Source organism: Tilletiopsis washingtonensis, assembly GCF_003144115.1.
Source record: "Tilletiopsis washingtonensis strain MCA 4186 unplaced genomic scaffold FA09scaffold_21, whole genome shotgun sequence".
NCBI lineage: Eukaryota > Fungi > Basidiomycota > Exobasidiomycetes > Entylomatales > Tilletiopsis > Tilletiopsis washingtonensis.
This window is the reverse complement of record NW_020312018.1, coordinates 119,730-145,806: the sequence shown is the minus strand read 5'-3', so window position 1 is coordinate 145,806 and position 26,077 is coordinate 119,730. Positions and strand designations below refer to the sequence as shown.

General features: G+C 68.1%; 15 protein-coding genes across 15 annotated transcripts; 9 read left to right on the top strand and 6 right to left on the bottom strand.

Moving 5' to 3' along the window:
• Positions 1–90: 90 nt before the first annotated feature.
• FA09DRAFT_134287 (hypothetical protein) lies at positions 91–2,998 on the top strand. The gene has a single exon (XM_025739090.1). The coding sequence runs from the start codon at positions 159–161 to the stop codon at positions 2,877–2,879; it is 2,721 nt and encodes a 906-aa protein (XP_025595886.1). The 5' UTR covers positions 91–158; the 3' UTR covers positions 2,880–2,998.
• Positions 2,999–3,111: 113 nt separating this feature from the next.
• On the bottom strand, positions 3,112–4,483 carry FA09DRAFT_331928 (hypothetical protein). The gene is made up of 4 exons (XM_025743241.1): positions 4,049–4,483; positions 3,777–3,912; positions 3,348–3,715; positions 3,112–3,293 (listed from the first exon to the last, which is right to left on the bottom strand). Exons 1-3 carry the CDS (start codon positions 4,477–4,479, stop codon positions 3,596–3,598), a joined length of 687 nt encoding a protein of 228 aa, XP_025595885.1. The 5' UTR covers positions 4,480–4,483; the 3' UTR covers positions 3,112–3,293; positions 3,348–3,595.
• Positions 4,484–4,613: 130 nt separating this feature from the next.
• FA09DRAFT_340934 (hypothetical protein) lies at positions 4,614–5,520 on the top strand (the record flags this gene model as incomplete). The annotated part of the gene is made up of 5 exons (XM_025744380.1): positions 4,614–4,672; positions 4,733–4,751; positions 4,812–4,920; positions 4,973–5,179; positions 5,234–5,520. The coding sequence occupies 5 exons, from the start codon at positions 4,614–4,616 to the stop codon at positions 5,518–5,520; spliced, it is 681 nt and encodes a 226-aa protein (XP_025595884.1).
• A 253-nt stretch (positions 5,521–5,773) lies between these two features.
• On the top strand, positions 5,774–7,396 carry FA09DRAFT_340933 (hypothetical protein; the record flags this gene model as incomplete). The annotated part of the gene is made up of 3 exons (XM_025744379.1): positions 5,774–6,035; positions 6,236–6,861; positions 6,914–7,396. The coding sequence occupies 3 exons, from the start codon at positions 5,774–5,776 to the stop codon at positions 7,394–7,396; spliced, it is 1,371 nt and encodes a 456-aa protein (XP_025595883.1).
• A 1-nt stretch (position 7,397) lies between these two features.
• Positions 7,398–8,457, bottom strand: FA09DRAFT_331924 (hypothetical protein). Its single transcript, XM_025743240.1, has one exon. The coding sequence runs from the start codon at positions 8,400–8,402 to the stop codon at positions 7,425–7,427; it is 978 nt and encodes a 325-aa protein (XP_025595882.1). The 5' UTR covers positions 8,403–8,457; the 3' UTR covers positions 7,398–7,424.
• A 646-nt stretch (positions 8,458–9,103) lies between these two features.
• Positions 9,104–10,712, bottom strand: FA09DRAFT_331923 (putative 40S ribosomal protein S24). The gene is made up of 4 exons (XM_025743239.1): positions 10,667–10,712; positions 9,743–10,021; positions 9,339–9,455; positions 9,104–9,273 (listed from the first exon to the last, which is right to left on the bottom strand). The coding sequence occupies exons 1-4, from the start codon at positions 10,667–10,669 to the stop codon at positions 9,268–9,270; spliced, it is 405 nt and encodes a 134-aa protein (XP_025595881.1). The 5' UTR covers positions 10,670–10,712; the 3' UTR covers positions 9,104–9,267.
• Positions 10,713–11,570: 858 nt separating this feature from the next.
• On the top strand, positions 11,571–12,494 carry FA09DRAFT_331920 (hypothetical protein). The gene is made up of 5 exons (XM_025743238.1): positions 11,571–11,677; positions 11,730–11,833; positions 11,891–11,955; positions 12,013–12,186; positions 12,246–12,494. The coding sequence occupies exons 1-5, from the start codon at positions 11,661–11,663 to the stop codon at positions 12,267–12,269; spliced, it is 384 nt and encodes a 127-aa protein (XP_025595880.1). The 5' UTR covers positions 11,571–11,660; the 3' UTR covers positions 12,270–12,494.
• On the bottom strand, positions 12,465–15,349 carry FA09DRAFT_311815 (hypothetical protein). The gene is made up of 13 exons (XM_025740675.1): positions 14,941–15,349; positions 14,763–14,865; positions 14,606–14,710; positions 14,455–14,556; positions 14,282–14,401; positions 14,185–14,228; positions 13,661–14,135; positions 13,473–13,607; positions 13,379–13,423; positions 12,956–13,328; positions 12,788–12,900; positions 12,688–12,732; positions 12,465–12,635 (listed from the first exon to the last, which is right to left on the bottom strand). The coding sequence occupies exons 1-13, from the start codon at positions 15,315–15,317 to the stop codon at positions 12,519–12,521; spliced, it is 2,154 nt and encodes a 717-aa protein (XP_025595879.1). The 5' UTR covers positions 15,318–15,349; the 3' UTR covers positions 12,465–12,518.
• A 196-nt stretch (positions 15,350–15,545) lies between these two features.
• On the bottom strand, positions 15,546–17,198 carry FA09DRAFT_331919 (putative SCS7-required for hydroxylation of ceramide; the record flags this gene model as incomplete). Its single annotated transcript, XM_025743237.1, has 3 exons — positions 15,546–15,835; positions 15,890–16,011; positions 16,201–17,198. The coding sequence occupies 3 exons, from the start codon at positions 17,196–17,198 to the stop codon at positions 15,672–15,674; spliced, it is 1,284 nt and encodes a 427-aa protein (XP_025595878.1). The 3' UTR covers positions 15,546–15,671.
• A 424-nt stretch (positions 17,199–17,622) lies between these two features.
• FA09DRAFT_331918 (hypothetical protein) lies at positions 17,623–18,254 on the top strand. The gene is made up of 2 exons (XM_025743236.1): positions 17,623–18,071; positions 18,124–18,254. Exons 1-2 carry the CDS (start codon positions 17,649–17,651, stop codon positions 18,160–18,162), a joined length of 462 nt encoding a protein of 153 aa, XP_025595877.1. The 5' UTR covers positions 17,623–17,648; the 3' UTR covers positions 18,163–18,254.
• FA09DRAFT_283394 (hypothetical protein) lies at positions 18,231–18,857 on the top strand (the record flags this gene model as incomplete). Its single annotated transcript, XM_025739848.1, has 2 exons — positions 18,231–18,468; positions 18,730–18,857. Coding segments are annotated over 2 exons (366 nt in total), but the record flags the coding sequence as incomplete, so codon positions are not given.
• An 868-nt stretch (positions 18,858–19,725) lies between these two features.
• On the top strand, positions 19,726–20,266 carry FA09DRAFT_340925 (hypothetical protein; the record flags this gene model as incomplete). The annotated part of the gene is made up of 2 exons (XM_025744378.1): positions 19,726–19,992; positions 20,054–20,266. 2 exons carry the CDS (start codon positions 19,726–19,728, stop codon positions 20,264–20,266), a joined length of 480 nt encoding a protein of 159 aa, XP_025595875.1.
• Positions 20,267–20,641: 375 nt separating this feature from the next.
• FA09DRAFT_362654 (hypothetical protein) lies at positions 20,642–21,909 on the top strand (the record flags this gene model as incomplete). The annotated part of the gene is made up of 2 exons (XM_025745496.1): positions 20,642–21,656; positions 21,709–21,909. The coding sequence occupies exons 1-2, from the start codon at positions 20,952–20,954 to the stop codon at positions 21,907–21,909; spliced, it is 906 nt and encodes a 301-aa protein (XP_025595874.1). The 5' UTR covers positions 20,642–20,951.
• Positions 21,910–21,960: 51 nt separating this feature from the next.
• FA09DRAFT_322197 (putative centractin) lies at positions 21,961–23,903 on the bottom strand. Its single transcript, XM_025741046.1, has 8 exons — positions 23,665–23,903; positions 23,412–23,607; positions 23,133–23,257; positions 22,770–23,079; positions 22,511–22,685; positions 22,315–22,454; positions 22,199–22,252; positions 21,961–22,148 (listed from the first exon to the last, which is right to left on the bottom strand). The coding sequence occupies exons 1-8, from the start codon at positions 23,781–23,783 to the stop codon at positions 22,140–22,142; spliced, it is 1,128 nt and encodes a 375-aa protein (XP_025595873.1). The 5' UTR covers positions 23,784–23,903; the 3' UTR covers positions 21,961–22,139.
• Positions 23,904–24,122: 219 nt separating this feature from the next.
• On the top strand, positions 24,123–26,068 carry FA09DRAFT_331916 (putative 3-phosphoglycerate dehydrogenase). Its single transcript, XM_025743235.1, has 4 exons — positions 24,123–24,645; positions 24,696–25,553; positions 25,613–25,700; positions 25,754–26,068. Exons 1-4 carry the CDS (start codon positions 24,172–24,174, stop codon positions 25,852–25,854), a joined length of 1,521 nt encoding a protein of 506 aa, XP_025595872.1. The 5' UTR covers positions 24,123–24,171; the 3' UTR covers positions 25,855–26,068.
• Positions 26,069–26,077: the final 9 nt, after the last annotated feature.

Sequence of the window (26,077 nt, the reverse complement as noted above, 5' to 3'; positions counted from 1 at the left end):
TGGCACCAAGGGCCTGTCTCGTGCCGACGTCAACCTCTTCCTGCCGACGGTGGGCGTGGAGAGTGGAGGCACCGCTGGTGAGTCAGCTCGAGAGCGCTGGATGCTCGTGCGGCTCGCTTGGACTGTCGGACCTCGGCTGACCTGCTGCAGGTCTGATCATGACCCTGGCGGACAGCGGCTGTCGCACTCTCACGGTGCATGGCCCGCACCAGCTGGCTCAGCATCTCTGCTCGCTGCGAAGCTACACACAACGAGACCAGCTGCTGCTCAACTGCAACGAGGCAGAGGTCGCCGGCTCAGCTGGGGGCTCGCAGGGGGGAGCGCGTCGCAAAGAGGGCGCAAGCGCTTTCTACAAGGACGAGCACCTCACAGTGCACGCTGTGCCTCTCGTCCACGCGGGCTTTGAGGACTTCCAGGCGCAGAAACAGGAGCACAAGAGACGCAAGGTGTCGGAGCGCTCCGGCAGCTTTCCCCGCGCCGAGTCGCGCTCACCACTGCCGAGCGACGCAGACGGCGAACCCGACTGGCTGCAGCTCTTCCGCCCAGTGTATCCCGAGCCACGCACCGACGGCGCACGCGTGTGGCGCCAGCTGTTTGTGCCAAAGGACCAGCGGCCCATCTTTGCGGAGGGTCCCGCACATGCGCTGAGCTACATCGTCGAGCATCCGCCGCAGCGCGGCAAGTTCGACGTGCAGCTGGCAAGCGCACTGGGCGTCCCGCTGGGCCCGGGCCGCGCGACGCTGATCAAGCAGGGCTCGATCCGCTTCCAGCGCCCGGTCGCGTGGGCGCAGATGTCGGAGCAGGAGCGTCAGGACTGGCTGCAGAAGACACAAGAAGGCAAGAGTAAGAAGCAATTGAAGATCAGGGACGAGATCTTGCAAGCGATTGAGAACGAAGAGGTCGAGGTGCAGGCGTCGCAGGTCCTTGGCGAGACCAAGGAAGGCACGGTCAGTTCTGCGCTTGTGTCGGTTTCGAGCGACCCGCTCACGCCTCTGCTGCAGGCCTTCATGCAGCTCTACGTGCCGTCGGTCGACTTCCTGCCCTCGCTGCTGTCGGAAGACAACCAGCGGCGCTTCGAGCGATACGTCGCTGGAGCCAAGGACGGCGTGAAGATCGCCGCCATCATCCACGCGGCGCCGCCAGACGTCCTGACCGACCCGCACTACCGCTCCTTCGTCGAGCGCTTCGGCGGAGAGGTGCAGCATCTGATCTCAAGCCCGGCCTTCACCAGGGACACAAATGCCTTCTCCTCGGCAGCGCTCAGCCACCTGCGGCTCTCGCACCTGGACCCGAAGATCTGGACGCCGATCCGATACTCCGTCTCGCCCTTGCGTGACACCGCCGAGCTTGGACTGCCAGACGCGCAAGCAGTGCAGCCGGACCTCGTCGTGCCGTTGGTCCCTCCGGGCCGTGCGCATGCGCCGCCCAGCTCTGCGCCTGATCTGCTCGCTCCGCTCGACGATGCGCTCACGCAGGCTGCCGTGGCCTTCCGCGCGCGTCCGCCGGCCGCGAAGAAGGTCGGCCGCGCCAGTCAAGCCGCTCGCGAAAGCGCTTGGGCAGAATTTGTGCGCATGTGCCAGTCATTGCGCGTGCAGGTCGAAGAGGAGGCGCGGGAGCGTGCGAAGGCCGATGACGCGGATCACGGCCTCGTTCTGACGCCGCTGGGCACGGGCAGCGCCTCGCCCAGCAAGTATCGCAACGTCAGCGGCACGCTCGTGCACGCACCTGGCTTCAACGGCTACATGCTGCTTGACGCCGGCGAAGGCACGTACGGACAGCTCTGCCGCCGCTTCGGCCACGGCCACAAGGCGCGCTACGAGGGCGGCCCGCGCGACGCAGCAGCCGATGCTCTGGAGCCGGGCCGCGGCGTCGACGAGGTGCTGCGCGAGCTCCGCATCATGTTCCTCAGCCACATCCACGGCGACCACCACATCGGCGCCGCACGAATCCTGGCGGCGCGCCACAAGCTGCGGCCCTCGCGGCCGCTGTACCTCATCGCCAACCGCGCAACCTTGGACTACCTGCGCGAGTATTCGCACTGCGAGCCCCTCGGCATCACCGAGACGGTCCTTACTATCGACAGTGCCTATCTCGAGTTCGAGACTGGCAGCATCTTCCAGGACCCGGCTGCTGAGGCGCAGACGGCCAACGCCGGAGAAGAAGGCTCGTCGCGCGCTGCTTCGCCCCCGTTGACTGGAACGTCCCTAGGCTTCTTCCGACAACGGCACCGCGACGCCATGGCCAGCATGGGCCTGCGCGAGCTGACGACGTGCAAGGTCATCCACCGCGTGCCCAGGTGCTTCGGTCTCGTGGCACGCTCCGCGCGCGGCTGGTCGGTGGCGTACTCCGGCGACACGCAGCCGTGCGCTGCTCTGGTGCGCGCAGGCAAGGACGTCGACGTGCTCGTGCACGAGGCGACTCTCGAGGACTCGCAGCACGAGATGGCGAAGTTCAAGGGACACTCGACGTTCGGCCAGGCGATCGACATTGCCCGGCAGATGAACGCCAAGCACTGCCTCCTCACGCACTTCTCGCAGCGCTACCCCAAGCTGCCGCGCCTCTCTGCCCCGGGCGCCGCGAGCGAAAGCGGCAAGCGCGAGCCCATCGTCGCGCTCGCCTTCGACCTGGCCTCGATTGCCGTGCGCGACATGTGGAAGATGGAGCGCTACCGCCCCGCGCTCGAGCTGCTCTTCGACGCCGACGAGGAGGAGGGCGCAGAAGGCGATGCGCCAAGCGCCGCCGATGTCCCTGGCGCGGCCGCAGACGTGCAGATGGCCGATGCTCCTGCTGCTGCTGCACCCATCAGCGCGGAAGATGCGGCTGAGAAGGCTTCTGCGTGGCAGCCGTTGGGCCCCGCTGTCGATGCTCTGCGTGAGTAGGGCTTAGCCAGCCGGCAATAGAATGTGCATCGCCTCGGTCTGACGAGTGACTCCTGTGTCAGAGAACGCAGCGGCTGCGAAGACGAAGGCGGCTGCACCGCCTGCGTATGATCGCTTCAACGTCAAGGGCAGCGAGAGCGCATACATTGCGTTGCGTCTGTGCGTGCGGCGAACGGAGGCACAGAGAGTGCTGCTGCTGCAGAGCTGACGCAGAAGTATACAGCTCGTCGCCGCGCTCCTACACGGGTCCAACCTCTGCGCCGAGCGCCGAGACGGTGCACGAGGCGTGCCAGCGCGCCGTCGAGCGCGTGCACGGCCTCGTCGGCGGCGCCTTCGTCATCGATGTGCTCAACGTGCGCGCCGGCTCGGGCAAGGTGCCGAGCCACGAGGCAATCTTGCGCGTTGCATCCGAGTGAGTCGCGCATAGAGTGTCGCCGCTCGCGTCGCTGACCAGGACGTCTCCCAGGTACTTGACGCCGCTGCTCTCGGCTCTCTCGATCGAGCTCAAGATCGCCCTGCCCGAGGCGCCGCAGGTGCACTGGCGCTCCTCGGTGCGCGCCATCAGCGCCGCCAGCGGGCTGGGCCACATTGCGCTGAGCGACTCGCGCGCCTGGCTGCGGAACAATGCTCCTTGAGCGCGAGGGTGATCCGCGGCCAGTGCAATGACACCTCTGCCGCGCGCGCCGTCGTGCTTGCGTGCTTCGATGCGCTGGGGCTCATCCGGCTGGCGCCTCTGACAGCGCCGCGAGCTCGCGGTCATCGTCGTCGAGGTGCAGTGCAAACCAGTCGGCCAGGCGCTCGCGCGGCGGCAGCGAGACGAGGTCCGTGTCGAACATCTGAGCGGATACGCACATCAGCAAGGCTCCTTCGTGAGCGGGCTGCCCTTGAGGCGCTCACCTCGATGAAGCGCTCATTCGCGGCGCGCGCCCGCTTGCCGGCAATGGTGCGGTACTCGGCGCAGATGCTGGCAAAGTTGCGGCGCTGCAGGCGGCGCAGACAGCCGATGACTAATGCTGCCTCATTCGCGCCCGAGCTGCGGCAGTCTGTCAGCTGTGTGCTGGCAGGAGGGTGCCATGCGCCAGATGCTGTCTCTCTCGCCGGCGCTGTCCCTCTCGTCATAGCTGCCACTTTCGCCAGTGCTGTCTCTCTCCCGGTGGTATGCCACTCACGTATCGCACACGATCAGCGGCGCCCGTGTGCGGTCCACACACCACTCGACGCCCTCCTTGCAGACGCGCTCGCGGTCGCCGCCGTCGCGGTCCTCGTGGCTGCCCTCGGCATCGCCGTCGAGCGGCGGGCACGGCCCCAGGCCAAAGTGCACGAGATGCACGCGGCGCTCGGCGGCCCAGCGTGCGAGGCGCGCCGGCGGACGTTCGGGCGAGATGAGGAGGATGGAGCGCGGGGCGAGCGATGCGAGGTACGGCTCGTCGCCGCTGCCGCTGCCGGCGGAGATGAGCGAGAGGAGCGCGGGCACGGAGAGGAGGTGCAGCCCGGGCGCGAAGGTCAGCAGCGGCGTCTTGGTCGGGCCCTGCAGTGTCGGGGCGGCGATGGGCGTGGCGGCGCCGCTGCCGCCGGCTGCGGTGCCCGGGTGCGTGGACATTGAGGATGGCGGTGTGGACGCAACGATGAGGTGCAGGCGCGTCGTCGCCCATCTCCTCATGGCGCACGGCGCGCCTCCACGCAGCGCCGCTCCCGCCTCTTGCTTCCCGCCAGCCACGCCTCAAGCCGCCCAAGATGCGCGCCAACGAGCGCCTCGTCCTCGTCGGCCCGCGTGTGCTGCTCGTGCCGTACCGGTGCGTATTGTGTGCCATTCAGCGTCCCGCTAGCACGCCCTGACGCTTCTCTGTGGGCAGGAAGGAGCACGTCGAGAAGGTGCGCCGCCTCCTGTGTGCCGCCTCCGCGCGCCTCTGACATGCGCCTCTCGCGCCGCAGTACCACGCCTGGATGCAGGACCCGCTCATCCGCGAGGCCACCGCCTCGGAGCCGCTGTCGCTGCCGGAGGAGTACGAAATGCAGGCCAGCTGGCACGCCGACGACGACAGTCAGTTGACACGTCGCGTGCTAGGCTGGAGCACAGCGCTGACGCTGTGCAGAGCTGACGTTCATCGTCATGGCGCGCCCGCCGGGCAGTGTGGTGCCGCAGAGTGCCGCAGAGGCGATCAGCGAGAGCCAAATGATCGGCGATGTGAACCTGTTCATCTCCGAAGCACACGACGACGAGGAAGAGGAGGGCACAGAGGCGGCAGACGCACCGCCACAGGCCAAGAGCTGGTGCGCCGAGGTCGAGGTTATGATCGCCGGTGAGGCAGCTGCGAGCGTGTGAACGTCTCAGCACCACTGACTGCCCAGCTCAGAGCATGCCTTTCGCGGCCGCGGCATTGCGCAAGAGGCCGTGTCGCTGCTGCTGCACTACGCCTCGCACGCCTCCAGCGGGCTCGGCTCCTTGCCTGCGCCGTTTCCGCTGCCTGCGCCGGCGCTGCACGCCAAGATCGGCCTCGCCAACGCCGGCAGCCGGCGCCTGTTTGCGCGTCTCGGCTTCGAGGAGGTGCGGGTGAGCCAGGTGTGGCAGGAGGTCGAGGTGCGCTGGACGGGCACGGGGGCGCTGCCGCCGCTGGCACGGCTCGAGTGGCCGGTGGAATGAGCATGGAGATGGATGCATGTCGCAGCGAGATGTCTGAGCGATGCTCCAGCTTGTCCTGAGCTGGCAGGGGACGGACTGCTCATGCGAGATGTCGCCGACGCCAGAGCTGAGGAGCACGCTGCTGTGCCTGTACCTGGCGCTGTCTTGTGCTGCGGCTGCTGCACGGCGCGGTCAGCAGCGCGCCTCGCCTCCACCTTCCGCTCTGCATACGCCCAGCCGCGACTCGCCTCAGCTCCCACCACCGCCGCGCAGCATGGACGACACGCACGACGGCCTGCCGCCCATCCTCGGCCTCGACGATGTGCCGCCAGCCAGCGCTGCACCGCCGCGCCCGCGCGCGCCGGCCAGCGGCGACGGGCCCGTGCCGCTGCGCATGCCCGCCATCCTCGTCAACCCGCGCGTGCGGCACCTGGGCGGCGCAGCGGGCGCAGCGGCGCCGCCGCCGGTGCGTGCGGCGCCGGCGGGCAAGCGCAAGAAGGACCTGGGCCAGCGCAAGCTGCGCAGGGCCGAGAACGGTGAGTCCGGCCGTGGACGCCGCGAGCCTGGGCGAGGCGACGTGCGATGCTTGCGCCTGCTGTGCAGTGCGTCGGTGCTGGAGCATGGACAGGCTGCTGCACAGGCGCTGCCAGCCACTAGGCTGTCCGCCCGAGCAGAGGAAGGAGGGCCTGCGTGAGACGACCCAGCCCCTTGTCATGCTGCTGAAGCTTGGCCACAGCGGTGCTCTTCGGCAACCCGCACGCCGTGCCGCCCCGGCCGCGCGACTACTCGCTGCTGCACCCGAACCCGCTGCGAGCGCCCAAGGCACCCTTGCCTGCCGCACTGCGACAGATGCAGCGCGGCAGTGCGCCGTCTGGGCCGCCAGAGGGCTCCGCGACGGACGCAGCTGCGCTGGCGGCGCGGGCGGCGTCATCGGCGTCGGGCCAGTTCCGCCTCTCGCTGCGCGAGGCACACTGGGTCCTCTCGCAGCGTCTTGGCTTGCAGCGCTCCTCGTCGCGCGCGCGCAACGTGGGCAATATGGAAGCCAGCGACGAGACGCTGCACCTCAGTGGCCTGGCTGGCAATGCCGCGCACGCGCACGACGACCTCGGCCCTGCGCAGGCCCTCGTGCGCCGCGCCGAGCGCGAGCTCGTCGACTGGCTGCGCCAGGACGTGCATGTCGGGCCGTCGATGACGCGCGCCCGCATCTTCGTCAACGCCGACTTTGAGGAGCTGCCGCAGGGCGGCGAAGAGGCGCAGGAGGCCAGCGACGACGAGCCGCCGCAGTTTGCAGAGAAGATGCGCGCGCCGCACGCCGTTGTCTGGATCATCCCCGATGCGTTTCTGCGGCTGGCGGTGCACTGCGTGAGTGTGCTAGCGCCCGTCCTCGCCTGGCGCTCTCTAATCGTGTCTGCAGCTTGCGCGGATACACGGCTGCCCGTCCTTCTCGAAGGACGCACCGCAGCGGCCAGGCTCCGGCGAGAGCGCGGCGGTGGTGCGCGAGACATGGATCCTACACCCGCGTCCGCTTGCCCGACCACGCGCCAGTGCCGCCGGGCTAGCGCACGCACCGGCAGGCGGGCTCGAGACGCCGCCGACGACCGACCTCGGCACGGACCTGAGCACGGACGCGGGCACGGACCTGGGCACCGACAGCGAGCTCTACTCTGCCTCGGAGGCCGGCGACGATTGGGAGAGCGCGAGTATAGAGGGCGACCGCACGGCACGGGAAGAGACGCCAGGACAGCACACACTTAGAGCGCTAGAAGAGGAAGACGACGACGGGCTGCTCAGCGATGACGACGACTGGCATGCCGATCTCGACTCAGACAGCGCCAGCGTCGGCAGCGGCAGTCTGGCCGACAGCATGGCCAGCCTCACGGTACCGGACGAGCCGTAGAATACGCATGCATTGCAAGAGCAGGTCACTACGAGAGCGGGTGAGGGCTGCGCACGACTGCGTCGTGCACCGTCGGCGCGCGGGCAGCGTCGCGCTGCTTCATGCCGGGCACGATGCTCTTGAGCGCCTTGAGCAGGGCCTCGAAGCGCTTCTTGTCCTCGGGTGAAGGCTCGGGCTTTGGCTTCTCGCCCTCAGGAACAGCCATGGCAGGGTTGAGGCGCCGCACTGGCGACGCATCGTGCTGATTCATGCCGGGCATGATGCCCTTCAAAGCCTTGACCAGATCCTCCCAGCGCTGCTTGTCGTCGGGCTTGGGCTCGTTGTCGTCGGGCTTGGGCTCGGGCTTGAACGACAGCAGACGGCGAAAGACATTGGGGTCGGCGAAGAGATTGGTCTTTGACGCGTCGTAGCCCGGCGGCGGCGACGCCACGCACTCTGGTGGGTGACAGCCAAAGGACGAGGTGAGGCGCCGCTTCGGCTCGACGTCGTACTCGCGGCGGCGCAGCACCTGCGGTCGGACGTGGTTGGGCCCAATCTCCGGTATCTGCGGGAAAAACGGCGCCGTCTTGCCCTCGGCGGCGAGCTGCTGCTGCATCTCGGGCGTGATGACGATGCGACGGTCCAGCTTGGCCGCCTCGTCGTCGGCGTCCTCGAGCTTGGGCTTGACGCTGAGCGGGCGCACGCCGTGGATGGAGTGGTCAGGCGGAGGCGGCAGGTGGCCAGAGTTCATGAGCTGTTGCTCCAGCTCGGGCGCAAAGTAGCGGCGTGCCAGCTCGACGTCGTCCTCCGGGCTGGCGCCGAGGCCGCGGCCGGCCATCTTGATGCTCAGCGGGCGCCCGTTGATGGTGGCGAGCGGCGTGCGGAAGCCGCCGTTGGCCTCGATCTGCTGCGCCAGCTCGGGCGTCAGCACGACGCGGCGCTCCAGGCTGCCGGCGTCGTCAATGGGCTGTGCCAGCGTCGCCGCGACCAGCGCGGTGACGGGCAGAAGCAAGTTGAAGGCATGCATGCTTGGTATCGAAAGAGAGAGGAAGTTGCGCCAGCGCAGGGAGAACAAGAAGGTGACAGAGTCTGAGGGGCGCAGCGAGGTGCCAGCTCTGGCTGCGTCTTTATAGCCGCTCAGCCAGTTGTGCAATGTCCGTGCGGATGTGCCCTCCAGCTCTGACCGCGTGAACGAGCTGCCTGCCGTCGCGGACACCCGCCGCACAGCGCGAGCGGAGGTCAGACGGCCTCGAGATCGCCACCACGCGAAGGCGGCGGCGCGGCTGCCGAGCATGACGAAAGCCCCGCGGGCGGCCGCTGCGCCCACGCTAACGCGACGCCCACGCCGCCCACGCGCCACGCGCCGGCACGGCACGCGCTGCCACGCCGCTCTTCTGGAGTGCTGCCTGCGCTGCTGCACCCTCCGGCACAGCTCATCGAGCTGCACCTACACTGGCCGTGCTCCGACGGGGCACTTTGGTTGCCGGCGCACCATGCGGTCGTCAGTGTGCCCCACAGGCGGCTGCCGGATCATGTGCCGATGTCTGTGGGCGTGGCCACCGTGCCAAGCGACACTCTGAGAAGCCGCGAGCGGCGCCTCTGTCACGGCAGCAGCAAGCACGAGAGTCTCAGACGGCAAGCCGGAGGTACAGAGAAAGCGTCCCAATTCAGGGCACGCCATTTTACAGGGGCCTGGGCCCTGCGTCCGCCCGTGCCGCAGCAGCAGGCGGCGAGGTGGGTGGTGGTGGGGTACCGTACATATGCATGTAGTGTGGCGGTGGTGGTGGGTGGTGGTGCAAGAGGAAGATGTATGGACGAAGAGACGGATGCGCAGAGAAGGCAATGACCGGAGCAAGAGACGAGAAGAGAAGAGGCAGCGCTGGCGGCCCTCTTTACTTCTGCAGACGGCGACGGAGACGCAGTCAGCACGATGCACTACGCAGCTCCGTCGCGGCCGACTCACCTTCTTGCTGGCGTCCGACTTCTTGGCCTTGGCCGTGCCCCGCAGCTTGTTGGCGCGGTTCTTGCGCTCCTTGCGCAGCTTGCGCGAGGGCTTCTCGATCTTCTTGGCGAGGCCAGCCTGCAGGTGGGACGTCGGTCAGCCTCGTGCACCGAGACAAGAGACAGGAGCGCCACTTCTCCCTGGCACATGGGACATCGGCGCAGTCCGAGCCTGCATGCGCGCCCGGCCGTGTCTCGCTCCGGCTGCGCGCCGATAGTCGTGCACCGTCGACCGTCCACGCATCCCACCTGGCGCCGCACATGCCTGCCTGCCTGCGCCTCGACGCGACATCTGCTCCGTCCAGTCCCTATGCCCTCTGCTCTTTACGCCACTCTGTCATCCTCCCACCAGCCCGCGCTACTCACCTGGACGAGACGGTGGCGCGGCTCAAAGTTCATGCTCTCGCGCGAGTCGTAGATGAGGGCAAAGCCGGTGGAGCGGCCGCCGCCGAAGTGGGTGCGCATGCCGAACACGACGCACTGCTCCTTGTTGGCCTTGTACATCGACGCCAGCTTCTCCGAGAGCTCGGCCTTGCTGACGTTGGCGCGCGCCGGGTGGATGACGTCGAGCACCATCTGCTTGCGCTGCAGCAGGCGGTTGGTGATAAACTTGCGCGTGCGCAGCGTGACGGGCGAAGAGGCGTCCTGAAGAGGGCACGCGGCGTCAGCAGGGTCCGCAGAGGGCCAAGGGACCACAGCTTGGCACCACGTCATGCCTCTGCTCATGCCACCTGTCCCTATCGCTGTCCGCAGTCTCGCTTGACGTGCGGTCAGAGAGAAGACCAGCCGTGCGGCCTTCTTCCGGCGTGACAGCACGACACGCAGAGCGACAAGCCGCCGGACTGCACCCTCTTTGACTGCTCCGTCTGCGCATCGCTGCGTGCTGCCACTGGCCCACCACTGGCCGTCCTCTGCGCCACCGGCGCCTCTGGCACTTCAACACCACCCGTCTACGCCGTGACGCCAACGCCGGCGCCTCCGGACCGCTCGGCGGCGTCCGCGCCACTGTGCGCCAGCCCTCTGTGCGCTGGGCTGCCTCGTCCAGCGTGACCCTGCTCGGTGCGCCGATGCTGCGTCGTCGCAGCCGCACAGTGCGTAGAAGATCGGCATGGCGTCGGCCGGTGCGGCAGCATGTGTGCGGCGCTGCGCGAAGAGCATGTCGGGCCGAGCTGCGGCCAACATCCACCGAGCGCCGCTCCTGGCCGCCGCGCTGGCGCCGAGAGTGCGCGGCGTGCGGCATGTGCGGCGTCGTGGCACATGTGCGGCATCGCTTGCGAGAGTGATGCTCACCATGATGGGCAGGGCGTGTCTTGAGGCGAAACGAGACGGGAAGGAGGGAGGGGGAGGCGGGTGACGGCAAGAGAGGCGGGCAGGCGGCGCTGAGGCAAGGCAGCGGCAGCGGCAGCGAAACCGGCGGGCAGCGGCCAGGCGAGGCACGGCAGGCACGGCGCCAGTGTCGGCGATCTGCGCGCGCAGCCAGCCAGCTGCCGGCGCCGCGCACGTGCGGCAGTCGCGCTCGCGGCACGCGGCACGGCCAGCCTGCTGCGGCACGCGCCTGCCCACCCACTTCACCCGTCGACGACGCCGCCTCGCCGCTCGCCGCTCTGCGGATTATGCAGCTGCAGGGGGATGGGGCAGCGCAAGAGATGCCCGAGGCCGACGACACAGCTCGCAGTGGGCTCGCTGCTCTGCGGCTGTCGGTCGGCTCGGGCAGGCAGCACCGCAGCACCGTGCAGGCGGCAATTTGCATTGGCACGCAGGGCAGAAGCAGGACGGCTTCGAAGATCGATATTGGCTCGCGTGCAGAGTCACGGACGTTCGTCACCGAGGAATGCTGTCCGTGCTGCCCGCACAAGCAGAGTCGGGATGGCGGAGGACGGCACACGGGCTGCCCTGCTCCCACGCCTCGGTCACGTGTGCGCCGCTCCTGCCGCCCGCTGCTGCCGTGGCCGAGGCCGAGGCGCACGCCTGCTCGAGTTGCCTCCTCGCCCATCCAGCAAGGGAGGCCCAGAGAGGCATATCGAGCTGCTGCGATCGCCGCCGCTCGCTCCCCTGACTGCAAGGAGGTGCCGGCGCTTGCTGCGCTTGGGCCGCCTCTGGGGACGAGACGCGTCGAGGCCGGCCGTGCGCGTGCGGACGCGTAAAGTGTTTGTGTGTTGCGCTGCTCCGCCGCGTTCGCACGCTCCTTGCTTCATCACCCTCACCCCACTCTCCATCACACACGCCCAGCCCGCCGCTCCACGCACTCGCACCACCCACGCACGCATACACCTGCACCATCATCATGTCTGAGCTCGAGAAGTGCGTCGCCCGCATGCTGTGCTTTCCGGTCCAGCGCTGACGCCTCGCGCAGCTCCGCCGGCGCTGCTGCAGCCCAGAGCGGCAGCATCGAGCAGCCCGAGGTCGCCGCGCCGTCCGTCGACAAGGGAAAGGGCAAGGCCAAGGCCGTCGAGCCGAGTGAGTTGCGCCTCTCGTGGCGCAGCGACTGCGTCATGCTCACGCCCGCGCGCACAGTGGAGGAGGATGACGACGACGACGAGGACAGCTCGGACGAGGAGCTTGCCGAGGACGACGACGAGGTGAGCCCCGCACTTTCCGCTCCGATGCTTGGCATCTCGCTGACATCGCATGCGCAGGAGGACGAGAACCCGCTCGAGGGCCTCGACCTCGACCAGATCATGCCCAATGCGCGCGCCGGGCGCAAGACGCGCACGCAGGTCGACTACGCCTCGCAGGAGGCGCTCGCCAACGCCGGCCTCGCGCAGGGCGAGGAGCCCATCGCCTCGGACGATGAGGAGGATGAGTTCAAGGTGCGTGGCTGACATGCTTGGCGCACCAGCTGGGCATGAGCTGACTCGACTGCCTGCAGGCCGACGAGAGTATGGACGAGTAAGGTCGCCGCCGCGCACCAGTCTGTCTGCTTGGCACGTCCACTGCACCTGCTTCTTGTCCCGCTCCACACCCTGTTCCGTCTGCGTCACCTCTCAACACCACCACATGCACCTGTAATCGCCGCCGCTCCTGCGCCGCCGTCTGCTGGCCGAGCACCTCCGCCCAACGCACCGGACCCACAGCCGGTCAGCCCCGCCATTGACATAACTTCTCGCGCGAGCATGCGATGCGATTGAGAGAGGCACGACAGCTAGCGTCGGTTGCGGCTGTCTGCACCTGCGCCGCCGCCCGCGATGCCGCCTGTCTTGCCAGCGGCCGCTCGCATGTCCTCGGCGTCGAGGCCGGCCTCCGCCTGGATGCGCTCGATCTGCGAGCGTGTCAGCGAGTGCAGGCCGTCAGCGCGGCCAGTCGTGACGCACCTCCTGCAGCATCGGCTTGTACTCGTCGTACCGCTTCTCCGCCATCTGTCGAGCGGGCAGGTCAGCAAAAGAGCTCAGATACTGCCGCGCCACCACTCACAGCGAAGCCGTCGCGGCGCAGCTCCTTGCCGCGGTTCGACTGGTCGCCCTGCTCGTGCGCCGCGCCGACCCAGTAGGCCTTGGAGCGCTCGTAGAAGACACGCAGCGTCTCGCCTGCGTCGCAGCGTCAGCGCACGTCCAGGAGAACGGCGACACTCGCGCCACGCACCTGGCAGCGGCGTCGAGAGCATGTCGGCCTCGGAGCGCGTCGAGTCAAGCGCCACGCCCATGAACACCTTTGCTTTCTTGCGCAGCTCCTCCTTCTCCAGCAGCGCCTGCTTGGCGGCCGCGATGGCCTCGTCGCTCATGCCCTCGTCGCCCAGCCACTCGAGCTCCTCGAGCAGGTCGGCCTCGCGCATCTCCTCGCCCTCCTGCTCGGCCGGCTCGTCGTCCTCCGAGCTCGACCCGTCAGAATCGTCGTCGTCCGAGTCGTCGTCGGACTCGTCGGACTCGTTCCACTCCAGCGCGTCCGTCGGGCAGTCCTTGAGGCAGTGGAAGCGCTCAAGCTTGAGCAAGTCGAGCGTGTAGAAGTCGTCCATCGTCTGCGCACGGTGTCAGCTGGCGGTCGGCTGAGATGCTGCACTGCACTCACGTATTCCCGGGCCGCAGTCTCGTGAATGCCGCCGTAGAGATAGAGCTGCGCGGTGTCAGCACAAGAAGAAGCTTCAGGCCTCGGCGCAGCTCACGATGTTGCGCTGAATGGCCAGCATGGTGTTGTAGCGCCCGATCGGCACGCTCTTCTGCGGGTCATCCGGGTCGTCGTCCTCCTCGGGTGCTGGCGCAGGCGTCGGAGCCGGAGCAGGCTGTGCGTCTGGCCGTGACTGAATGAATGTCAGCAGTGCATGACGACGAGGAAAAGCAGGGCCAAGCTCACTCGATCTGCATCTTCGTCGCCGCTCTCTCGGTCGCTGCCCTCCTCATCCTCGTCGTCGCTCTGCGGACCCTTGCGCTGCTCGGGCTGCGCCACGACCTTCTTCCGCCGCCTGCCGCCCTTCTTCTTGGGCCGCTTGAGATTCAGGGAGATCCAGCGGCCGTTTCCACCGAGCTGGTAGGCGAACATGTCGGCGTGGCAGATGCTCTCCATACTCTCCTCGTCGGCCTCGGTGTCTGTCACGCCGCCAAAGAGCGCACCCATGCCCTTGGTGCCCCACAGCGCCATCGTGCAGCCGCTGCGCGGACCCGGCGCATAGCCGATTTTGCGCCGCCGCTGCCACTCGATCTTGCCCGTCTTGAAGAGCTCGCCATCCGGGCCGGCGTCGATCGTGAGCATCCATGTGTCCTCGAGCGCCACGCCTTGCGTCCGCTGGCCCTTCACATAGCGCTTGCAGTAGCCGCCGTGCAGGATGACGCTGGGCAGAGGGTGAGCCCGTGCCCATGACCATCTCTCGCCTCACTCACCCGTCCGCGCTAGGAAGTAGCGAGAAGCCGGACCGCGCCGCAGGCTAGCCAGCTGAGCGTGAGCATCTGCACCAAGAGGCGCCCGCAGCAAGCTCACCTTGCGCAGCTCGTTCTGCTTGACCTCGTGCCACTTGTACTCGGTCGTGTCGAAGAGCCACAGGTCGCCGAGGTACGTGGTGCGTTGTCCGGTGTCCTGGAAGCCGCCGAAGAGCACAATCTGCACCTGCCTGTCAACCTGCTGCCATCGTGGTGGCGATGTGGGCCACGTACATATTGCTTCCAGCAGACCATGCGGTGCCCCGAGCGAGCGCTCGGCCGCACCTTGGTGTCTATCCGCTCCCACGACTTGGTTGCGATTGTGAAGATCCAGAGCTACGGAAGAGTCAGCCGAAGTGGACGCTGACTTCATGGCTCGACGTACATCACGGTAGTGGTGGAAGCTGTTCATCTTAGGGCTAGCAAACTCGCCGCCGAAGAGGAAGAGCTGGCCGCCGTTGCCCGGGAACGGCGCAATGGCATGGGCCGACTGCGCAGAAGCGGTGAGCAGTCATACAAGCGTGTCTGACCACTGAGCTCACCCGCGGGCCCGGCTGGTTAGCCGAGGAGTATGACCGCCACACGCCCTGCTCAGCGGACGAGGAGGCCGGCGTGTAGCGGAAGAGATCCGCGAAGAAGGTGGCGCTGCGACGGCAGCAGTGAGCTGCTGTCTGACCCCAGCGCAAAGGCACCGCATGCACGCCCTCCAGCGCCACTCACCGGTCGCCGTCGAAGTACTCGCCGCCAAAGAGCCAGAGGTCGTCGCCGCCGGGGCAGGGCGTGAGGGTGGCATTGGCGCGGCGGCTGGGCGCCGTGCCGATACGCTCCTCGTGCACGGCGTGCTCGGCGGCCCACTGCTCGCGGAAGCTGGCGAGCAGCGCGTCGAGGTCCTCCTCGTCGGCCGCGGGCGCCTTCTTGCCCTTGCCGCCCTTGCCGCTCTTGCCGCCCTTGGCGGGCGTGGCCGCCGGCGGGGCAGCGCGCGCCTTGGCCTTCTGCGCCAGCTTGTCGGCCGTCTTGCTGGCCTTTGCCTCCTGCTTGGCGCGCTTGGCCGCCTTGGCCTGCGCCTTTGCGGCGCCGCCGCTGTCCTTCTTGCCCATGCGCTGGAGGGTGAGGCAGAGGTGGGTGTGGTGGAGCGGTGAGAAGCGGCACCGTGTGAGGCAAGCAGCGCAAGTGGAGCAGCCGCCGCCGCGCCAAATTCTTGCCGGCCGAGAACGCGCCGCACGCCAGCCGCACTGCCAGCTCCCGCAGCCGCAAGCGTCACTCCGGATAGTCATGAGAGGATCGCATTAGGATGGAGAGCAACGTCACATGGTATGTACAGACACGCGCCAGGCGGAGAGATGATATACAGGCGGCGTGTGAGGGGGGCACGGCTCGACGGCCGCTCAGGCGCGCTGTCGGCGGCCTGCGAGTGCGGAACCGGCCCACGCTCAGGCGAGACTCGCGATCGCTCAGAGCTGCGTGCCAAAGACCCAGTCCCAGATCTTCGACGTGACGCCGAAGCCCTCCTCGTAGTTCTTGTAGTGGTGCGCCAGGTGGTAGGCCTTCATCTCGCGCAGGTACTGCGGCAAGCGGTGGTGGTGCAGCGAGTAGTGCATCACGTCGTACACGACGTCTGCGCGGGGTGTGAGCTGGTGCGCAGTGGCAGCAATACGCGAGCGCTACTCACACATGCCGAACGCGCCGGAGATGACGCCGTTGGCCACGGGCAGCGGAAAGATGGCGTACGCCAGGCGCGTGAAGGGCCACTCGAGCACAAAGAAGAGCAGCGGCGGCATGACAAGGCGCAGGCTGAGTGTGCGTGTCAGTATGAAGGCAGAGAGAGCAGCTAGCGAGGAGATGAGATGCAGCTGCTCGTCGCCAGCAACAGCGCAATGAATAGCGCGCGTGCAGCCAGGGTTTCTTTCGAGGCCCGCCAGCCAAGCATCCTTCCACGAGCCACCAGCCAAGCGTCCCACCACAATAACCACGGCGACTCACCGGTCCATGGGCAGGTAGTGGTGGATGCCGTGCAGCAGGAAGTGCAGCATGAGGAAGAAGGGGCGGTCGGGCAGATAGTCGTCGACGTGGAAGAGGAAGCGGTGCAGCACGTACTCGAGGATCGTCCAGACGACGACGCCGGCGGCGAAGCACATGCTCGTGTTGATCGTCGCGGCCGTCGTGATGGCGACGCTGGGTGCCACGAGGTGCTCGGCGGCCTTGGCGCCGAGCACGGAGCGCAGGCCCGATGCGACAGCGGAGGATGCGGCCGGCGCCGCAGACGAGCTCACCGTGGAGGCACCGAGGCGCGCCGCCGCCTGCGCCGCGAATTGGCTCGCGGAGCGGTGGAAGAGCGCGGCGGCGATGGGCGCCCAGACGAGCGGCACGACGTACCACGGCGTGCGCGTGAACATCTCGAGGAAGTCGCTGCCAAAGAGGCGCGCGCTCTCCTTGAGATGGCGCGGCGAGTGCACCTGCTGCAGGTAGAACTCCTTGCTGAAGCTGCTGTTCCACACCTGCGCGAGGAGCGGCTTGTTGAGGTCGAGGAACGCGTGCTTCGCAAAGTCGCCCGACACGTCCGTGTCGTCGGGGTGGAAGTCGGCAGTGATGACGATGTCGTCGTCCTTGCCGCTGAAGTCGGCGCCGCCGCTCTTGGCGTCGGCGAGGGCCGCGTGCTCCTCGGCGGTGGCGGGCAGGCGGCCGACGAGGTGCTCGCGCAGAATGTCAAACGCCGACGTCGAGTGCGAGTGGCTCACGGGGTCCTCCATGATCTCCTCGACGTCCTTGCCGGCGTAGTCGAGCACGAGGTCGTCGCCGCCGGGATGGTCGGGCGCAAACTCGGTGAGGTCGTAGACGTGGCCCTTGTACGAGACCCAGAGCGACTTGGGCGACGTGTGCGCGGCGAGCTGGGCGGGCGAGACGAGGCGCATGCGCTGCGTCGCCGCCGTCTTGTCTGGGCCGGCGAGGCGGTCTGCCGAGGCCTGTGCGACGGCTGCCATGGTATGTGTGGGATGGGTGGTGGTGGGTGCGAGGCAGGAGCGTGTCGTGTGTTGCGGGCTGGCGTTGCGGGCTGGCAAGGCTGCGAATCATCAAGGGGTCCGCTCCGGCGCGCCGCTCGACGCCACGCCGGCCGGCCGCCTGCAGCCGCGCTCAGGGTGCGGGCGGCGCGCAGGCACAAGCGCAGCACAGGCACGCCGCCGGAGCTGCGAGCCGCGGCGCGCTCGGCGAATTCAGGCGCGGCAGCATCAGATTACAACGTGCGGCATGCCCGCTGTAGTCGCGCCGTTGTAGTCGTGTCAGGTCAGCCAGATTTTGCCTGGGAGCACACACGTGACGCGCCGCGCCGGCGCTGGTCTTCTGACCGCGGCCGCGGCCCGAGCTTCTCCGCCGCCGCTGCCGCTGCTCCTCACCATCGCCGCGCACCCATCCTCCACCCTCGCCCCGGCCCGATGACGCACGTCGCCCTGCGCTCGCTGCGCAGCGCCGCGCGCAGCGTGCGCCACGTGCGCGCGCTCCATGCCTCGTCTGCGCGCGGCGACTCGGGCCCGTCCGCGGCCGCCGAGCCGGCTGCCGAGTCGGCCGCCTCGAGCTCGGCGGGCGCCTCCTCGTCTGCGTCTGCGTCTGCGTCTAAGCCTGCTGCCGCTGCTTCCTCGTCCACGCCCGCCAAGGGCAAGGCGAGCGAGAAGCAGCAGCAGCAGCGCAAGCGCGCCGCCGCCATCTCGCCGCTGGACCTCGACATCAGCTCCTTCCCCTCGCTGCTGCACACGGCGCACCCCGTGCTCGACGCCGTCGAGGTGTACCGCCGCGCACCCACGGCCGCCGCGCCGTACCCGACGACGCTGACAATGGTCAACAGCGAGAAGCTGTTCGAGGCGACGCCGCCGTCGGCCGCCTCGCTCGCCCTCTCCGGCGGCGGCGGCGGCGGCGACGCCGTCGAGCCCGACACCTACCTGCCCACGGTGACGCCGCTGTCGCGCGCCGACGTGCAGGGCCTGCACCGCCACGTCCTGTGCATCAACCGCTGCGTGCAGATGTCGGGCAAGGGCAAGAACGAGAGCATGCGCGCCGTCGTCGTCGCCGGCAACGGCCGCGGCCTCGTCGGCGTCGGCGAGGGCAAGGATGCCAACGCGGGCGGCGCCGTCAAGAAGGCCTTCCAGAACGCCGTCAAGAACTTCGACTACGTCGAGCGCTTCGAGGGCCGCACCATTGCCACGACGGTCAAGGGCAAGTTCAGCAGCAGTACGGTCACGATGCGGCCACGCCCGCCAGGTGAGTGCCTGGGGTGCGATGCACGAAGAGCTGTGGAGCTGCGGGAGAGGCGACAAGCGGGATGGGCTGCTTCAGCTGTGGCCGAGTTGCAGCCGCGGCAGACGTCCTGCAGCGGATGAGGCGCAAGCACGGCTGTCGATGCTCAGCGGAACAGGCTCCGCTCTGCAGCACTTGAGCCGTGGCGGCCTTTCGATGGGCCGCGCCTTGCAGCAGTTGCAATGTCTTCGCTCCTGCAGCAGCCGTGCTGACCCACACTCGCAGGCTTCGGGCTGCGTGCGCCGCCGTCGATCCACGCGCTGGCACGCTCGGCGGGCATTGCCGACCTGTCGGCGTCGATTGAGGGCTCGACGAACGAGACCAACGTGCTCAAGTGTGCCATGGGCATGCTCTGCGGCGGCGCCGCGCCGCTCGGCCTCGGCGACGGCTTCGGTGGGCCCGGACGGCGTGCAGACAAGGGCGCGGGCATGCGCAGCATCCGCGAGATCGAGTGGGCGCGCGGCAAGCGCATTCGCGAGACGCAGCGGTTGTAGGGCGCCAGGCTTGGCTCAGCGCAGGGCCAGCTCAAGCCGCCAGCAGCCTGGCGCAGAAAAGGTCACGAGCAGCACAGGCAGACGCGTAATAGATCCTGTCAGAGGAAGCGGGCCTTGCGCCACGAGCTCGCGAGCGGCCGGGAGGGTGGAGCGGCCTGAGCGAGCGCTGGGACCCAGGAGAGGCGGCCTGAGCGAGCAGGCGAGAAGCGGCTCCTCGGAGTGCAGCCGCGCGGCTCGTCAGAGCGCTGATGCTGTGTGCCTGGGGCTGCGCGGAAGCTTCTCACCGCGCGCCTTGCCCCTTGGAGGCCCACGCGACGCGCAGAGAGGCGCGGTCAGGGGCGCATCCTCTCGAGCAGCGCGTGAAGTCGGCGCAGCACCCCTGAGGCCCCTGATTAGCACTCAATGGAAGGCAGCGGGCCGCTTCACCGCACGCGCAGCCAGCCTGCCCGTCCATCGCTGCGTCCGTCACCACCTCGTCCCATCCCCATCCCATCGCCTGGACGAGGCTGCGATGGCGACCAGACGAGCCCGTGATGGCGACGAAAGGCTTAAGAGCAGCGGCCTGGCCGCGCCAGAGCAGGAGAGCGCCATCGACTCACTGCTCTCGCGCTCAAGCCTCCAGCCCAGCTCGCTCTCGCCATCGCCTCACCTGCGCTCCCGCCTGATCTCCAGCCTCGCCGCTCTCACACATCACCTCGACGCCTAGCCCACCTTCGCTCAAGCAGCCATGGCCTCCTCCTCCTCGTCGTCGTCGTTCCCGAAGCTCAGCAGCTTCTCGCTCTCCTCGCCCGTCACCGCCGGCGAGTCGAGCAGCGCGCCCTTCTGCCTCGCGCCCGCGCCGCTCGGCCGTCTCCGCCGCCGGGCGTCGAGCACCGCCAGCAGCGTCGACTCGCAGGCCACGCTCGTCGCCTCGCTGTTGCCGCCGCCGCGCCGCACGCCGCGCGCAAAGGTTAGCTGCGAGGAGCGCCTCAGTGCGCCGCTGGCACCCGTGCAGGTGAGCAGCGCTTCGCCTCTCTCGAGCAGCACAGCCGCTGACTCTCGCTCTCGCTCTGCAGCCACTCGCACCTCGCCAGCCGCACGCCGAAGAGGCACTAGCGCTCGCCGTTGATGAGTTCTTCGGCATCGAGCGGCCCGAGCGGGCGGCCGCGCGCCGCGCCGCAAAGGACGAGCGCCGTGCCCGCAAGGAGCAGGCTCGCCGCGAGCGCGAGGCGGCCCGCAGCACCATCGCCGCCCGCCTGCGCGACGCTGGCTGGACGCTCAAGTGGTAGTGCGATGGACGCCTTGCAATGTAACTGCTGTGCCGGCAGAGCTTGTGTGACGAGGAGACCTCGCTGCCGCTGCGGCGCGCGTGACTGAACTGCACGCGCGTGACTTCAGCGCCTGCAGAGCCGTGGCCTGCTGTGAGCAAAAGAGGTGGATGTTGAGATCGACGCAGCTCTAAGACAGCCGGAGAGCAGCGTTCTGTGTGAGCGGGCCTCTGACTGACGGCGGAGCGGCGGCGGCGGAGGCGAATGAACGAGCAAATGGCGCGCAGAGCTGGCGGGCCGCCGGGCCGTACGGCGCAGCGGCGCATCTCGTCGGCGACCCCACAGCCGTGTGTGCAGCATCACACAGGCAGTGAGGCTGCCAGCAAGCAAAGTGCCCTGCCTGATTGCGCTTGTTAGTGCTGTGAAGGGCAGGACACAGAGCAGGCCTCTTCTGCTCAGCAGTCTCCTGGCAGGCAAGACAGCTGACAGGCACGCCCTAAGGCCGCCTCTGCCGTGCCTGTTCAAGGCCTCATCCCAGCAGAGTCAGCTGAGCAGGCCAGCTCTGCAGCCTGTCTGCGGCGTCAGGCAGCAGGCTGCTGCCCAACTTCATCAGTCTGCTGCGCAGCTGCTCCCTTGCACCTCTGCACCACCACGGTCCTGCCCTCATCAACGCACAGCAAGCACCCACCCCGCGCCGCTGTCCAGCATGCCGGCCTCGACGCTCGGCGGGCCAGCAAGCGAGTTCCTCTCCATCCTGCAGTGGCGCTCGGCGCTTGAGCAGGCCAAAGACCGCGGCGAGAGCGTCGACCAGCTGCGCGATGCATCGACGGCGCCGAGCCTGGCCACGCCGGCGTCGAGCAACGCGCCCGCAAGTCTCCTGCGCCCGGCGCAGCCGCGCAAGTACCACTTCGACTTCCCGCGCCCAGGCGGCATCACCGAGCGCTTCTCCGTCGCCGGCTCCAACTCGCCGTCCGTGGCGGGCGTGTCGCAGTCGCCGGTGCCGGCGCCGCCGGCTTACGAGCGTGTACCTACGCCGATTGCGAAGCCTGCTTCGGCCCGCACGGTGCACGCGCAGGCTGAGGCTCATGCGGCGCCGGCCGACGACGAGGACGACGAACGCGACAACGACATCCTGCCGCCGAAGCGCCGCCGCAAGAGCGACTCGGTCGTCGAGCTGCTCGACAGCGACAGCGACGACGATGTCGTCGTCGTGCGCCAGCAGTCGCAGCCGCACGCCGGGCGCGCCTCGGACGAGGGAGAGGCCAACAACGGCGGCGGCGGCGGCAAGCAGCACCATGCCGCCAGCGGCTCGCGCTACGCCAGAGCGGCGCCGGCGAGGCCGCGCCAGCGTGCCAGAGTGACGCAGGGTGCGGCCTCGCGCGCTGCCGCGAGCGGTCCGTCGAATCGCGTGGTACGTCCTGCTCCACTTGTTGACGATGCCGGCTGCTGACGAGCTTGCACAGTTCGGCAGTGGTCATCGCTGGACCGAGCCCGAGGACGAGCTGATCTGCGAGATCTTGCGCACCGCCGCCAAGCTGCCGCACGTCAAGAAGGAGATCATGGAGCGCACGGGCCGCTCGCTGAGCAGCACCAACGAGCGCACCAAGTGCATCATCAACGCCGGCTTTGAGCACTACTACGGGCACAAGCCGCACGGCCAGTGAGGCCGCTGAGCTGCGACCTCGTGATGCACCCACAATTGGCCACTCACGATGCTTCGCTGCCCATCGGGCTTCCTATCCCTCTATCACCTAGTCACGTCGCCTCGTGCCCACTTCTCTTGTCTCGACCTGTCTCTTGCCCTCCAATGCGCTTCTCACGTGCGCTCTGCGTGGTATCATAATGTGATTGCGCTGTGCGCGCCGCAGCCGCACGGCGAGGCCACACAGCATGCTCAGAAGGTCTGCGAGCGATGATCAGCTGCAGTCCAAGGCGCTGCAGCATGAGGCTCACCTTCCGCTCGATGATCCCCGGGTCCTCCTGGTATTCCTCTGCCGACACCCACATCTGTGCAAGGCCGTGCCATCAGTTCTGCAGGCCGCTGACCTCATGTGATATGCGCAACGCACCTTCTTGAACGTCGTCAGGCTGGCAAGGATAGAGCCGCCGATCCAGGTCGCGTACTTGCGTTCTGGCGGCGCGTAGATCTTGATCTTCGTGTCGCGGATGGCCGTCTTCTTCATCTCGGCCAGTAATCGGTCGCCGAAGCCTGAGCGTAGCGAGGTCAGCCGCGGCCAGAGCGCCAGCTCTGCGCTGGAGACTCACCGCGAGTCAGCGTCGTGCCGCCGCTGAGCACGATGTTGGCAAAGAGGCTTTTTCGCAGGTCGAGGTCGGTGCGGTTGATCGACTCGAAGATGACCTGGTGCACGCCTGGATACTCCAGCCCGACGCGCTCTGGCTGGAAGAGGATCTCTGGGGCGCGGAAGCGCTCCGTGCCGAGCTGCACGCAAGGTGGTCAGCCAGCCGCGAGCAAGGCCCGCATGTCCTTCCGACGCAGCTTGACGATCTTGCTCGCGTCGCTCACCTTGAGCACCTGCCCGTCTGGCAGCACGAAGTCCTCCGTGTCGCGCGCCTCCTTCTCATCCTTCGCCGGGTCCTTGGAGACGTAGCAGCACTTCTCCTTGATGAGTCGCACAATCTCCTTCTCGGCGCTCGTGTGCAGATTGCACCCAGCACGCCGCAGCTGCAGCTGCAGCTCCTCGGTCACGTCGCGCCCCGCCAGGTCGATGCGCCGGATCGCACTGGGCATGGAGAAGCCTTCGAACACTGGCACGGCGTGCGTCACGCCGTCGCCCGAGTCCAGCACGATGCCCGTGGTCCGCCCTGAAGAGTACCTGCGGTATGACAGGTGAGCGATGCCCGAGCAGCCGCTGGCGGCCGCACATACAAGCTTAGCACGGCCTGGATGCTGGTGTAGAGCGCGGGCACGTTGTACGTCTCGAAGAAGAGCTGCGCGGCTTGTCTCCGATTGGCGACGGGATTGAGTGGCGCCTCTGTGAGGAGCACGGGATGCTGTCGGGCAGTGTCAGTTCCAGCTCTCCATGCGGCGCTCTCTGCTGCAAGGCCGAGCTCTCCGCGCTGCGCTCTACCCCGAGACTGCCGCTCTCTGTGCTGCAGCGTATCGCCCCTCTCGCCGCTGCCGCGCACCGCCTCGCGCCGTGCTCACCTCCTCGGAGTGCGTGTTGAGCTCGCTGTAGACGTGGTTGTAGATGAGCTCCATGTCGTTCCAGTCGGTGACGATGCCGTGCTCCATGGGGTACTTGATGCGCAGCAGGCCGCGCAGGCTCTGGGCCTTCTGCCCGACGAAGTTGTTGCCCTCGAGTGCGCCGGGCATGGCGCGCTGGTGCTTGACGCGCCCGACGCTGCGCGGCATGCTCAGCGAGGTGGCCTGCGCCTGCCGCTGCACGGCACATGCTCACTAGTTGGGGAAGAGACAGCTGGGCACATCCTTGCCCGCAAAGCCGGCCTTGATGCTGCCCGAGCCGGCGTCGAGCACGACGGGCTGGTTGGTGAGGACATCGTCGAACTCGGCCGGCATGGCGGGCGGGTCAGCGGGCGTGCGCAGCCGACGTGCAGAGCTGCCGAGGAAGAGAGTGAGGCGAGCGGACGAGGGATGCACGAGGCTGTGAGAGGGATGAGAGGCGGCCAGATGGTGAGCTGCAGTGGGCCGTGCATCGCGCACGCGTCTCGCGCGGCCAAGTGTTGGACCCGCCGGGCGGAATGGCGAGAGTCGCACACGCGCGTGCCGCCGGCCGAGTCCCGCGCGGCGCCAGGCCCCGAATTCAGATTTCCGCACTCGGGCAACCTTCGCGGCCCAAGCCACGCTGACGCTGACTCGGGGCGATGGCGTGCGAGCGCACGAGTCAGAGCAGCAGCGGCGGCGGCACCAAGCATCCTTCACCTCCACCACACCCCACCACACCACCATGAACGGCTCCACCGCAAACGGCTCGGCCGCCGCGCACCAGCAGGCCTTCCACCGCGCCGTCGCGCCCTCGTCGCCGCCCGTCGTCGTCGCCGGCGCCGGCTCGTTCGCCGGCATGATGGCCGCGTCGCAGGGCGCGGCGCCCGCCGTGCCCTTCAGCGGCAGCGCCGGCTCGCCCACGGCCTCGTACGCCGGCGCCGGCTCGCAGCGCGCGCGCAGCATCAGCATCCCGGGCAAGCCGAGCAGCATGCCGCGCCTCCTCACGCCCTTCGACCAGGGCGACATCCGCATCCTGCTCCTCGAAAACGTCAGCCAGGGCGCCGTCGACATGCTGCGCCAGCAGGGCTACCAGGTCGACTTCCACGCAAAGGCCTGGAGCGAGGACGAGCTGTGCGACAAGATCGGCCAGTACCACGCCATCGGCATCCGCAGCAAGACGAAGCTGACGGCCAAGGTGTTCCGCCGCGCCGAGAAGGTGTGTAGTGCGGGTGCTGTAGCACGGCATGTACTCACTTTCCTATCTAGCTGCTGCTCGTCGGCTGCTTCTGCATCGGCACCAACCAGGTCGACCTGACGGCCGCCGCCAAGGCCGGCGTCGCCGTGTTCAACTCGCCCTTTGCCAACTCGCGCTCCGTCGCCGAGCTCGTCATCGGCGAGATGATCTGCCTGTCGCGCCAGCTGGCGGACCGCACCAACGAGATGCGCGCCGGCGAGTGGAACAAGGTCAGCAAGGGCTGCTACGAGGTGCGCGGCAAGGTGCTCGGCATCGTCGGCTACGGCCACATTGGCTCGCAGCTCTCGGTGCTCGCCGAGAGCATGGGCATGAGCGTGCTCTACTACGACGTCGTGCCGCTCATGCCGCTCGGCACGGCGCGGCAAGTGGAGAAGCTCGAGGACCTGCTGGCGGCGTCCGACTTTGTCTCGCTGCACGTGCCCGAGCTGCCCGAGACGAAGAACCTCATCGCCGCGCCGCAGCTGGCGGCCATGCGCAAGGGCGCGTACCTGCTGAACAACGCGCGCGGCACCGTCGTCGACCTGCCCGCGCTCACCGACGCGCTCGACGCCGGCCACCTGGGCGGCGCCGCCATCGACGTCTTCCCGCGCGAGCCGGCGGCCAACGGCAAGGACACGTTCGTCGACGCCCTCAACGGCTTCGAGAGCCGGCTGCGCGCGTGCAAGAACGTCATCCTCACGCCGCACATTGGCGGCAGCACCGAGGAGGCGCAGACGATGATCGGCATCGAGGTCGCCAACGCCATCATCCGCTACATCAACTTTGGCGGCAGCACGGGCGCCGTCAACTTCCCCGAGGTCGACCTGCGCGTCATCACGCAGGCCGACTCGGACGACGTCGTGCGCTTCTGCCACGTGCACCACAACGTCGTGCGTATGCTCTCGCTGTCGCCGCCTGTGCTGCGCTGACTGACCCCGCCTGCCCGCAGCCCGGCTCGCTGAAGGCCGTCAACGAAATCCTCGGCAACCACAACGTCGTGAAGCAGAACTCGGACTCGCGCGGCGACGTTGCGTACCGTGAGTGACATCCGCGCTGTGTGCACGAGCCACTGCTGACCCTGACTCGTCAGTGCTCGTCGACGTCGCCGGTGTCGACGAGGAGGCCAAGCGCGAGATCTACGAGCGCATCGGCCAGACCAAGGCCAACGTGCTCACGCGCATGCTCTCTTGATCAACGTGACCTCTTTGCCACAGAGCGCCTCATCTGCGCTTTGTCGGCTTGACGCAAAACTCTCTGCCCGTACGCGCCCTCGCCGCTGCGGCCCGCACTGTGCCCTCTCCGCCCATGCTGTATAGTTCCTCCTCGCACTGCCGTCCCATGTCCCTTCAGCCATCTAGACTCAACTCTATGACCCGTGCGTAGCAATTATTTTCGTCACCTGGAACTGCGTCTG

Bases quoted from the DNA above. Each gene is read 5' to 3' on its own strand.
- FA09DRAFT_134287 (XM_025739090.1), top strand. From the start codon at position 159: ATGACCCTGGCGGACAGCGGCTGTCGCACTCTCACGGTGCATGGCCCG.
- FA09DRAFT_331928 (XM_025743241.1), bottom strand. From the start codon at position 4,479: ATGTCCACGCACCCGGGCACCGCAGCCGGCGGCAGCGGCGCCGCCACG. The intron at 3,913-4,048 runs GTGAGTGGCATA...AGACTGCCGCAG, and splicing joins CCGCTGATCGTGTGCGATAC to CTCGGGCGCGAATGAGGCAG. The intron at 3,716-3,776 runs GTGAGCGCCTCA...GTATCCGCTCAG, and splicing joins CGAATGAGCGCTTCATCGAG to ATGTTCGACACGGACCTCGT.
- FA09DRAFT_331924 (XM_025743240.1), bottom strand. From the start codon at position 8,402: ATGCATGCCTTCAACTTGCTTCTGCCCGTCACCGCGCTGGTCGCGGCG.
- FA09DRAFT_331923 (XM_025743239.1), bottom strand. The intron at 9,456-9,742 runs GTGAGTAGCGCG...TCCCACCTGCAG, and splicing joins CGCGCCACCGTCTCGTCCAG to GCTGGCCTCGCCAAGAAGAT.
- FA09DRAFT_331920 (XM_025743238.1), top strand. The intron at 11,956-12,012 runs GTGAGCCCCGCA...TCGCATGCGCAG, and splicing joins TTGCCGAGGACGACGACGAG to GAGGACGAGAACCCGCTCGA. The intron at 12,187-12,245 runs GTGCGTGGCTGA...GACTGCCTGCAG, and splicing joins ATGAGGAGGATGAGTTCAAG to GCCGACGAGAGTATGGACGA.
- FA09DRAFT_311815 (XM_025740675.1), bottom strand. From the start codon at position 15,317: ATGGGCAAGAAGGACAGCGGCGGCGCCGCAAAGGCGCAGGCCAAGGCG. The intron at 14,557-14,605 runs GTACGTCGAGCC...ACTCTTCCGTAG, and splicing joins GCTTCCACCACTACCGTGAT to CTCTGGATCTTCACAATCGC. The intron at 14,136-14,184 runs GTGAGTGAGGCG...CCCTCTGCCCAG, and splicing joins CTACTTCCTAGCGCGGACGG to CGTCATCCTGCACGGCGGCT.
- FA09DRAFT_331918 (XM_025743236.1), top strand. From the start codon at position 17,649: ATGACGCACGTCGCCCTGCGCTCGCTGCGCAGCGCCGCGCGCAGCGTG. The intron at 18,072-18,123 runs GCGACGCCGCCG...GCGGCGGCGGCG, and splicing joins ACAGCGAGAAGCTGTTCGAG to GCGACGCCGTCGAGCCCGAC.
- FA09DRAFT_322197 (XM_025741046.1), bottom strand. From the start codon at position 23,783: ATGCCGGCCGAGTTCGACGATGTCCTCACCAACCAGCCCGTCGTGCTC. The intron at 23,080-23,132 runs GTATGTGCGGCC...GTCATACCGCAG, and splicing joins ATCCAGGCCGTGCTAAGCTT to GTACTCTTCAGGGCGGACCA. The intron at 22,253-22,314 runs GTGCGTTGCGCA...GGCCTTGCACAG, and splicing joins GCCTGACGACGTTCAAGAAG to ATGTGGGTGTCGGCAGAGGA.
- FA09DRAFT_331916 (XM_025743235.1), top strand. From the start codon at position 24,172: ATGAACGGCTCCACCGCAAACGGCTCGGCCGCCGCGCACCAGCAGGCC. The intron at 24,646-24,695 runs GTGTGTAGTGCG...TTTCCTATCTAG, and splicing joins TGTTCCGCCGCGCCGAGAAG to CTGCTGCTCGTCGGCTGCTT. The intron at 25,554-25,612 runs GTGCGTATGCTC...GCCTGCCCGCAG, and splicing joins GCCACGTGCACCACAACGTC to CCCGGCTCGCTGAAGGCCGT.